Source organism: Diadema antillarum, unplaced genomic scaffold (assembly GCF_040938485.1).
Source record: "Diadema antillarum isolate AM-2024a unplaced genomic scaffold, OU_Dant_1.0 seq00000124_RagTag, whole genome shotgun sequence".
NCBI lineage: Eukaryota > Metazoa > Echinodermata > Echinoidea > Diadematoida > Diadematidae > Diadema > Diadema antillarum.
The window spans coordinates 282,668-294,209 of record NW_027271204.1 but is presented as its reverse complement, the minus strand read 5'-3'; the positions used below and the strand labels follow the sequence as shown (position 1 = coordinate 294,209).

Genomic DNA, 11,542 nt, shown 5'->3' with positions numbered 1-11,542 from the left:
TCAGGTTAACGATTGGCAACCCAGAACAACATGGCGACCTGCATGGGCTCCACGATGTTGCGAAATCGAGCACTTCAAATCTTGACAAACTACGCCAAATGTAGCCGAGCATGCAATATTTCGCGTGAGAGAAGGCTGTTGTATACATCACAAGAGGCCAAAGGTATTTTATGATGCGATGAATGTGATGGAGGTTATACAGCCGTCATTTTTCTGTAGGTAGCTACGTGTGCCGTGATTCGCACTAACGTTACAAGTGTTGTAATGTACTGGAACTGGTTTTCATACAATTAGTCCCACATACCGTATACAGCGTTAGTTAGTCAGCTGTGAGTTCGCCAACACAATCACAGCAATTATGAACGCACACTACTGGCAGTGTAGCACTTCCGTACACTATAGAGCTAGTATGGTAACTCTATACATCGACCACCCTTTTTGAAACTGACCACTAACGTTAGATCGCCTAGTTTTTGGCGCACAGAACGCTTAGTATAGTACGCACTGCACGGGCGCGCAGAGCACATAGAAATGTATTTGGCTTTGACTGTTGATGAGGACGTGTGGTTAAAATTACTGTGGTGAAAATGAAAATTCACTGCTCATTGAATCGATGGTTTAAATCAAGGACAAAATTTCGAATGAATATTTTAACCGAATCGTAATTTAAATTTAATGTCAATGCATTTTCTAAAAAGCTACTCGCAACATGGTGCTCAATACAATTCGGTTTGTGTGCATTATGCACTTGTCAATGTAATGACGCACCCCACTACCCCCGGACATGGGTGCGTCATGGTCATTTTTTGACTGACCACACAGGGTTTTTGACGGACACCACAGTCACTTTTTTGACGGACAAAACGCTGCAAGTGACGAACACCACAGTCACTTTTTTGACGGACAACACGTTGAAAGTGACGCACACCTCGGTCACTTTTGTGACGGACATCCCCGGTACATTTGACGCACCCCCGTAAATACTGAAACGATTTTTGCATACGTTTTATTCAAGCAATTTCATTTTCTTTTCGTTCGTAAACATAATTTGTAAAAGTTTCGGCAAGTTTCCCTTACCATGGCCCTGTAGCACCGTACCGTCATTCACCGTACATCATGCTGCTGCTACGATATTCCGTACAGTACCGTAGTGTATTCTGTGCATGCAATCCATACATGACAATCACATGTGTGCAGATGCGCTGTATGTGCGCGGCCATTGCTAGTGCGGTGGATGCATACTGCTGCAGCGCAGGTACACACCACGCCACGGCATTCCCGCGAGTATTAACTACATACAGCCGGCCTAGTCGCTGTACGTAGAGATTCGCACAGCTAACAGCGTCGCGCACGCGTCTGGTCGGGCTATCCTGCGAGCAGAAAATGGCATGCTGCAGGCAGTTTCTTCTGCTGCCGCTTCTTTTACTGTCAAGAATTCACCTTTGTCACCACAGATTTCATGGGTTTGTTGGAGGGAAAATGTAAGGAGAAAGGGTGGCTTTTAAATTATGTGCTTGTCAGATTCTGGCAAGCATTTTTCCCTCTTATTCCAAATCTTCCCGAATTTGATCTTCACTTGCCGCGGGACACCGCTCACTGAAATTTCACTCGCGGTACGTGTATCCGGTACGTATACTGGTAGCATGCAAAAATGCGTGCAGTTTTCCATAGCCAAGTGACGTACCAGGACGCACCCCTCGGTTTAAAATAGTGCGTGTTATTTTCCATAGCCAAGTGACGTACCATGACGCACCCCTCGGTCAAAAATTTGACCGACAATGATGGGATTTTGACGCACCCCTCGGTCAAAAATTTGACGGACAAAGCTGGTAAAATGACGAATACCTGGGTCACAAATTTGACGGACCAAACGAGGAAATGACGCACCCATGTCTGGGGGTAGTGGGGTGAGTCATTACATTGACAAGTGCATTAAGCCATTGACAATACAAAAATAGCGCTGATAGTGCTGGATTTTCTCAATCACATAGTTTTTAAGTGAATTTCAGTGTTAAATATTCTTATCGGGCATATAAAAATCAGGCGGTCGATGAGTAGCTAGTACTACTGACTGGTTATGGTTGGGTGTCCGACACATCGACCACCTAATGCTTCTCTGTCAATAGAAATGTGAAAAATGGCATTATCGCGAAATAGGTCCCCACTCCATTCACCTCCGGGCCGCAGTCATTCATTTCGTCATAGCCGGGGACTTCTTTCAACCTCCATAGACTTTGCACATAGTGGAGACGCACACACAGAACGAGAGGGGACCGATGGCGATATCGCGATTTGGCCGAAAAATCTCACAATTTGCATGAAATTTTTCTCTATGTTCAGAAAATACTCCGGATTCACAAGCGCGCACTGAAAATGCGATCTGATTTATGTTGAGACTGTATGTAGGCACTCTCAGTAGAAAAAAGGTCAATTTCTACACTTTGATTGTCTAGACCTAGAGGACCGTCACTGAATTCAAATATATGTATATTGTACAAGTACGTATATCAAATGTCATGCGTGATGTTTGCTTTTTAGGATATTGTTTGGAACCCAGAATAAAAAGAGAGAAAACTGACCTTGAATATGTCCAAAAATATGTAGATTATTCAAAGGGAGGGTGTTTTTGGCCACTTTAGCATTTTTATGATTTTGGTAAAAATTAAATAACAGAACCAAAGTGATGAATACACAAATAAAGTTTGAATAAAGTTTTAATTTGTTTACAATGTGTATTTCTGTTTGGGACATGGCAGCTAATTTCAGTGATCCGGAGATCCATACTCTTCTCAAGAGAATCACCGGACTGAACGTCGAGAAGGTCTTCAGACCAGCCAAGCAGAGTCTGGAGCCACCCACCTACAAACTGGTCAGCAGCAAGAAACTGCAAGAAGTAAGTTCAGTTGAAAACCACAGACTTTACTCCTTTTTTTTTTTTGTCTTCATTTGCAGGAAAACATTCTTTTAGATGAAGTGCAAATGATAAAGTAACAAGAAGAGCTCAGTGACAATGGCCGTGCAGTCAGTCAAATCGTGTATGTATGATAGTTATGAAAGAAAAAATGAATGAAACTGAACATTGGTTATGTGAATGAAAACAGAAAATGAGGGTACATTATGTTATGGGGATATTCAAGAGAGGTTCAATATCACTCTATCTTTACTGAAAATATAATACAGTAGTGTGGTACATGTATTTCCCAGTTTTGGGTTTTTTTTTTTTTTTTTTTTAAAGGAATATTGTGTAACTGCATGTCTTTGCAATCATCCTGAATCAACAGACTGTAATGGCTGTGATAACTTGGGGAAAAGGTACATATTGTAGCTTTGAGGTGTCAATTTTCAACATACATTATATGTGACCCTGCACCACAAAACCAACAAAAAGTCGCCAGATATGGATTTTAGGAAAGAGCAGACTTTAAACTTTAAAATGATATATAACTCAATACAAATTGACTTTCCTAACTTCTTTAAACATGAGAAGGAAAGTACAACCTCAGAAAAAAAAAGTATTACTGAGAAACGAGGCTTAAAAGTTTAGGGTTTATTCAAGCGCTATAATCTCACTATGAAATAAAAGTGGTGCTCCGTGCAATGAAACAAAGGAGAAAAAACAGGCCATGAAACTCATTAGCAACCACATTGATGGGATTATCAGATTAAGCTCAAACTTGTGAAACACTTTGAGCATGTCATATAATATTCAAGACTACTGGCACCAAGTTTAAATGCTATAGCATCATCATTTGAAAAGTGATTACACTTGAAAGTAAAGTGTGTGAAAAGGATTTGTAAGAAATGTAAAAAGGGGTTTCTCAGACATACCTAACTACATTATTCTACCAAAAAGTGTTATAGAAAAACTTTGAAAAGCACAATTTCCCATTGATTTTATGATCTCAAACATCAGCATTATGCAGAAGAAATGTTCCTCTGTCAAAAAATAATACAGAAAATTTCATTGACTAAGGTGACCCATTTCACTTATTTTAGGTCCTTGTGTACAATCAGGTAGTGTGACTTTTTATTGGTTTTGTCATGCACGGTCACATGTGGACATATACCGTGTGTATGTATCATAAGCTCTAAAACCAGTGCCAATACATGTGTATGACACTTTATTACTCAACCAGCTCCAAGAAGATGCAAGAAAGGAGGCGGAGAGAAGACTGAGCATGCCTCCGGTGTTGGAAGAGAGGGAACCCATCGATGAGGTGCTAGCGGAGGATGAGGGACTGGCGGGGCTGGACACCGCCAACATGGTCTTCACCGACATCACCTATGGTCTCAGCGAGCGAGTAAGTCAGATCGGGTAGCATCCACACATTTGACCAACAAATACATGTTTAATCACCTTTGTTCTCCCAGGGTAACTCCAGTTAAACCTTGCAGCATTCATCTACAAAGTATCAGCAGTCTATGGCTATTTCTACTGACCAATCCTAAGGCTATGGATACTTCAGCTCACCGATCAGAAGGCAGTATTGGGCCGATTTCTGTGAGAAACAATCTGTCCAATTACAGCTGACTCTCATTGTAACAAAGTCCTCGGGACTGGCAGTTTGTTTGTTTGTTTGCTTTTTTTTAAAGCCCAACAAGTAGAGTGTATAAAGATGTCTAGCTGATAATTTTCGGCCCTGAATTTTGTGCTGTGTTGGTATCTGAAATTACATTATAACTGTGTTCATTATAATGGAAGTGCACTGTACATCTTTGGCAGACTTAGATTCCAGGATGCACTTTCTCTTCATGATTTCATGATTGATGACTTTTCAAAGAGACATTTTTTTTTTTGTTAGGAACATAATTTTTTGTTTGTGATAGCCGAAACTGTCCTATATAGCAAACTAACATCATCATCTGTCAAAAAGTGCTTGCTGAAAAACCAGGGAAAAATAGAATGTCCTTTCTTTCCAGTGGTACCTCTCTGCAACCAGTTTAACACCATTTAGCATACATGTAGCAGCTTAGGTGCAGTAAAGAAAACTGTTACAATTTCATTGGGTGGTATTGTGGTAATTTTCATCTTTTTTATTTTTATTCCCCTTTCCCTTCCCCTCTTGTGTACCGAGAAGAAGCGATTCGTAGTCATCAGAGAACCGAGTGGCAGGCTGCGTAAGGCTCGATGGGATGAACGAGACAGAATTATGCAGGTCTACTTCCCACGTGAGAGGAGAGAGGTTGAAGCGCCACCAATGTTTGCGGATGAACAGCTTCCAGTAAGTTACTTGTGACCCTGTGCCAAGCTCTTGTCCTTGATTCAAAACTAGAAACTAAACTAAGTATAAAGAAAATTATGAGAACCATGATGGTTAAAATTATGATTTTTTTTTTTTTTTTTTTGGGGGGGGGGGTAGTTTTTCCCAAGTATTGCATAGCAATTCTTTTATTGTCACTGTAACTGGATATATGTCTATTGAGTGTGGGCATTTTGATTTTTTTTTTCTCATTGTGAAACAAGTACAAGTATATCTGTTTGTAACAGGGTGAATGTTGTGTTTTATGTGTTGAAGTCTTTTGATAGAGTTAAATGCTTTTATTTTGAAGTGATTATTTTTGTTTAATAATATTTAGGTTTCTCAGACAGCAGCTGTTGAAATCAGAACAAGCTGGTATTCTTTGAAGTGTGTCAGACAGCTGGTGTAGCGCTTCAGCACTGTCTAGGAGCACATATATATTGCGGTATATAATCTTATTAAAAGGCTGGGGTCTATCAAAAATGTTTGTTTTCTGCTATATTTTACTAATGCCTGTTGCTGTCCCTTCATCACCAGGCTATCTTTGCCAAAGAGCGTCATGAATTCTTACTGGATGCTGCGTGTGTGCAGTTTGAGCCTGATGCTGAAGATTTCATCAGAGTGAGTATAATTCAGTCAATTGATGGCTACAAGTATTCAAATGGTGACACAGATACACGGACACTCAGACACAGACACAGACACACACAGACACACACACACACGCACAAACACACACACACGCACAAACACACACACACATATACACACACACACAAACACATTAAATTAAGTGTAGACACAGAAGGCTTTTGAATGCTTCTAGAAATGTGTGGGTGATCTCTGACCTCATGTACCTTATCTATGTACCACAACTCTATTGAAATAAAGATAATTGTACCAAGAAAAGACCCTCTAAAACCAAGGTCAGTTGTTATGAATCCAACATAGAACTTTGTCACTGATCCCTCCTGTAAGAAGTGGATGAAATTGATATTTCCAAGCAAATGAACAGGGGGAGTAATACCGACTTTATCAAATGTTTGAAAACAACTCGTCAGGATTTCAGTAAGTTACAAATTTCGACTTTTGTGCATTTACTAACTGTATCTAGTAACTCTTTGACAATCTCAGCTCAGCCAGTTTTGCATATTTTGCTCAAACGCACAACCTCACACAATTTGATTGATAAGTCGCAACGTGGCACAGCTCATTTTAAACATCATAGCCATAGCTTTGCCGTGACATTTCCATCATGGCAAAGCTTGCAAATTTATCTCTACAAATTTGCTATTCTGCATTTCGAGCATAAGTACCTCTATGAACAGTTACATAACTCTGAAAAAAAAAAATGAAAACCAAGGATGATTTGCCAGAGTGCTCAGTAACAAAATAATGTGGCACATAGGGTTTTTTTCTCCATGGCAGATACAGAGTTAATCAGGAAAATATTTAGTGGACCAACATCCCTGTTCCCCATGCTCACCTTGTATAAGAACATATTCTTTTTTCCTCCATCGGATCCTACCTCCTTTGGCATATCAAGGTTCATCGCAAGGCCTATGAGAACCTGGATGAGATGGGCAATTACGACGTCCTCCGATCAACGAGGCACTTTGGCGGTATGGCCTACTTCTTCGCCAGACAGAAGAGGATAGACGGCCTACTCACAGACATGGTCCAGAGAGACTTGTAAGTAGATGATGCCTGAGAGCCTCAGTCTGCTTCTTTTCTTTTTTTTTTCATTTGTTAAAGAATATTTGTTTATTTTTGACATCCGTTGATAAAGGTTTCACTTTTGCACTGTACAAAATGTGTGCGATTATTTCAACCTCCCTTACCATGCAAAAATTTCTCCTTCCTTTTTCGTCTTGTCTTTCAATTTCATGTTAATCTCTCTAGTTGCTTTTTTCTCCCACATATGTTGTCTTCTACATCTTTTGTTTTCTTCCCTTATTTCTTTGTCTCTATATGACTTTTTCTTTCATTTTTGTGTAACTTATGCTTTTACATGCTGATACTCAAAGTGACCACACTTTTATATCCATCATGCTCTGTTTCATGTTCTTTTTCCTATCTCATTTCTTTGTGTTTTCCTTCCTTTTGTTTGCTTCAGTGTTTTGAATTTCGTTTCTTTCTCTTTCACCTCATATTTCATGTTTCTACTCATTTTGCATAAGTTCTTGCACAATTGTCGTGCACTGCCTTTTTTCTCTTGTTTTCTTCTATTTCCTTCTCTTCTTCTATCCATGCTTTCTTCTGTGCCATATTTTTTCTCTTCCCTCCTGCCTCATCCTTCTTCACTCCTTCCTCATCATTATCTTCTCATAGTACCTCTCTTTAGAAATGGCATCTTGATAAAGTGTGGAGATACGCAATTATGTTGAAGACGTAAGACCCAAAACCTATATCAACAGAACTGATCAGATGGCCAGTGGGAAACAATATGTAGTTATCTGTATTTGGTGTACCAATGGACCAACAATCAGTCTGTTGTGTAACTGTGCCCAGATAATTTGGTGTCCAACATTGAAGGACAACTCCACCTTCATGTACACAAGGATTGAGCGAATGCAGCAATATCAGTAGAACTCATCAGTGAAAGTTTGAGGAAAATTGGACTATCCATTCAAAAGTTACAAGGTTTTGAAGTTTCAGTGTGACCACTGTATAGACGAGAAGACTACTACAGCTTGTGATGTCATTTTCGTAGAACGATTTATGAAAGAAATTATAATGAAAATTCAACATAGTTTCACTTTTCTCACATGATAATAGAGCACTTGACGTGCCTCTTTGAGAAGGAAGGGCGAATAATATTATCCTTAACATATTATGTCAGTAGCAAGTGAGGGGAATGTGTACTTTTTTTTTTCAAAAAATGACATTTTGTGGAATTCTCTTTATATTTTCCTTTATCGTTCTACGCATGTGACATCATACACTGCAGTAGTCTTCTCATCCAGCAGTGACTGTGGAGAAACTTTAAAAATTCATAACTTTTCAACAGATTATCCAATTTTCCACAAACTTTCCATGATGTGTTCTACACTACATTGTACTATTATTGCTGCAGTCACTCAATCCTGAATATGTATATAAAGGTGGACTTGTCCTTTAAGATATGATCCTTCATTGCTAACAACAACACAAAAGCAAAAGAGAAATGTTACCAATCTGAAGTGTGTGTGATCACTTCTCTGTCATCCCAGAATCCAAGATGCAGCAGATTTAGTCAGAGTATATTGCCTCATTCACCCAGCTAGCCCGGTTGCCATGGAAGCAGAAAGCCTCAGCCTAGAAGGAGTGGCTCTGATCAAGGTATGTGACTGGTTGAAACAAGCAAGTACATATTCCTTGTATATTGTACACCTGTTTTCTCTGTGGTAGCATCTTGCTTGTATTCACTTGGCACCTCTAAATTTTACTGCACATCCTGTACGGGAGAAAGCCAGGGCTAAATGAAACAGGTGTGATGATAATGATAGCATAATAGGATATTAACAAGTGAATTTGATTTAATTTGCAAAGAATGAGAAATATACATAATCAAAAAATACAAAAATTACCACTCTTTAGTTAGAAACATACAAGTTAGAAGTAATGACTTTGATCTTGTATGAATTGTGTATTGGCAATTTTAGGACCTGTAATGAAGTCTGTGATTGCTAAGCTTTTGATGGCTCTACATCTGTAATAAATAATGATATATGACTAAGATAGGATGTAAACAAAATATAAGTTGTTATTCTGCCTAATGCAATACTCAGAATAGATTACAAACCTAAGATAGAAAGATATAAAGATACAATAACTGTATGGCTTCTTTGACTTCTTGTTTTTGAAAAATTTAAAAATGTGTTTTCTGTTTTTGCCCAAGATTATATACCAGTAAGTGTCCACCACACCTGTTCACATTCATTTACTTCAGACTGAATTTCAGTGGATTGATGATGATGATGATGATGATTATTAGTATTATCATTATTATTGTTATTATTATTATTATTATTATTATTATTATTATTATTATTATTATTATTATTATTATTATTATTATTATTATTATTATTATCATTATTATTATTATTGTTGTTATTATTATTGTTATCACTATCATTATTGTTATTATTAAAGACTGAAAGATCTAATCTTTCCTTATCAAATTTCCGAATCAAAGACAATTTTCACCCTTTCTTTCTCATTTGTATTTGTTATAAAAGACAGAGTCTTCCCTTATCTTCTCTTTGTAATAAAGTTCAAGTATTACTGGTGCAAATATTTTAGAAAAGGGTATTTAAGATTTTGGATGAGATTCTCCTGTATCCATTCTTGCATTTGGCAGGCATACATCAGATTGGATTCGCATCATTCGGGCAAGCTGGAACTAGCCCTGCAGTCGTGGGAGAATGCGGGAGAGTCAGATGGTGCACAGACCAGGACAGCTGTGGAGTGAATTCAGAAGATACGAGACTTTGAACCTGTTCCCACTCAGCAATTGAGAAGCCCGCTGTCTGGACATAACGTAGTGGACTTGGACTTGTGTATTGATCTCTGGCATTGGTCAAGTGGTCAGCCAACAACAGGAAGAACAAGGCCATTGTCTCCAACCAACAGAAACATCTGTGCTAGATTGTGATTTGGCAAAACAGCTGATATTTTCAAATCAAGGAAAAAGATGGTGGACATGTACCATATCTCCACTAGCTTGAAATACTAATCATTATCGGCTATAAAGGATGGTTGAGATTATGTCCTGATGCTTGTTGACCATGCCAGCAAAGTATTTGTTCATCTTATACACTAGTTACATTCAAGACATGTATAACTTTCTATTTATGAATATATGTGTGTTTTGCAGGTTTCTTGAGAAAATGTCCTGTCCCATTCATCTTTCGGGCTTGTTTTTCCAATCAATGAAAAACAAAATGACAAAGATACCGCTTGATTGCCATTTATTTTTCCTTCATAGACTTTGAAGGGTCCAGTTGTACATGATGTGACCGGTAAATGAAATGGAGAGACCACTTGACTTGTCATGTTATGTGGTTCCAATTCATTCGTCACCATGGCCAGCCTATATGGATTTGTCCTGTCGTGGTCTAGTGGACTGTGCTCTCAACTCAAAGGGCAGAGATCAAGGATTCAAGCCCCATCAAGGCATGCATGGGAATGAAATCATATTGCACTGTGTTTGTCTGAAGTTATGACGTTCTACTCATGACATGTACTGTACATCTGTTACGGGTACCAGGTTGCAGGTTGTTACAACTTGAGATAGAAAAATGAATGCCCGGTTGAAGTGTTGCCCAGCCAGCCACTGGAAAGGTCCCCTGACATCCAGTTTGATTCTTTCTCCATAACTTCTCCCGAAGCGAATGTGTCTTCTCATCTAAGTTAAAGGTATAATTTACCATTTGCAGATTAAACAAAAACCCAGCATTAGTTCTTTAAAATAGTTCTAACATGTGACTTAATGATAGAAACAACCACTGTAAAAATTTGAATCTGTATAATCGATGGTACATGTAAGTGTTGTAAAATACACAAAATGTGAACAATAGTTATAATAGAAATGTTTCCAGACTAAACCGTATTCATTTACGGTTTATTGAGAAAAACCCTGATATCTCCTTATATTTTAGGTTTTATTGCAAAAATTTCGTATGGTAGGATGTGTTATGATACAACAAACCTACACATATGCATCAAATGTGATATCTTGAACATTTTTGAAATCACTGCTCCCAAAGGTAAACTGGACCTTTAAGGAATTACTTGCTGAAGTGTTCCCCAACCAGCCACTGTAAAAGTCCCCCAACATCCAATCTGATCCTTTATCACATAACTTCTGCTGAATTATGAATGTATCTTCTCATCACAATTTAGGAATTGTTTAATTTATTTTTTTTTTCATTCTTTCTTTCCTCAAGCTCTACCAACTGCTTGAGAATACTGAACAATGTACACTTGTACATGTACAATATGTGTATGGACATGCACCAACTTACATTTTGTTCAAGACCTTTATCTTGTATAAATCATGTAAAATATTAAGAAAATTCACAGACTTTTGTGGATGAACTGATTCTTTGTAGTCCTTTCTGCCACCATGTTCTTTTTGTTTCAAGATTGTGTTAAAGTGCTTGTGTGTGTGTGTGTTTTATATACAATGTACATGTGAATTTACTCTCATTAATATGGCGATCCGTGCAATACTGTACTCTCATATTATAAGCTCTTCAACAAAATGATAGTCATATAGCTCTCTTTTTTCTTTTCTTTTAACATTTGTCTTGTTC

At 38.2% G+C, this 11,542-nt stretch overlaps 1 protein-coding gene across 1 annotated transcript; it reads left to right on the top strand.

The window, feature by feature from the left end:
• Positions 1–30: 30 nt before the first annotated feature.
• On the top strand, positions 31–10,856 carry LOC139727269 (small ribosomal subunit protein mS22-like). Its single transcript, XM_071638225.1, has 8 exons — positions 31–163; positions 2,757–2,893; positions 4,137–4,301; positions 5,079–5,222; positions 5,778–5,861; positions 6,787–6,932; positions 8,453–8,561; positions 9,586–10,856. The coding sequence occupies exons 1-8, from the start codon at positions 31–33 to the stop codon at positions 9,694–9,696; spliced, it is 1,029 nt and encodes a 342-aa protein (XP_071494326.1). The 3' UTR covers positions 9,697–10,856.
• Positions 10,857–11,542: the final 686 nt, after the last annotated feature.

What these genes read in the sequence shown, in the direction of transcription:
- LOC139727269 (XM_071638225.1), top strand. Translation starts at nt 31, where the DNA reads ATGGCGACCTGCATGGGCTCCACGATGTTGCGAAATCGAGCACTTCAA. An exon ending in TACATCACAAGAGGCCAAAG is followed by an intron (nt 164 to 2,756) that starts GTATTTTATGAT and finishes GGGACATGGCAG; the next exon opens with CTAATTTCAGTGATCCGGAG. An exon ending in ATGCTGAAGATTTCATCAGA is followed by an intron (nt 5,862 to 6,786) that starts GTGAGTATAATT and finishes TGGCATATCAAG; the next exon opens with GTTCATCGCAAGGCCTATGA.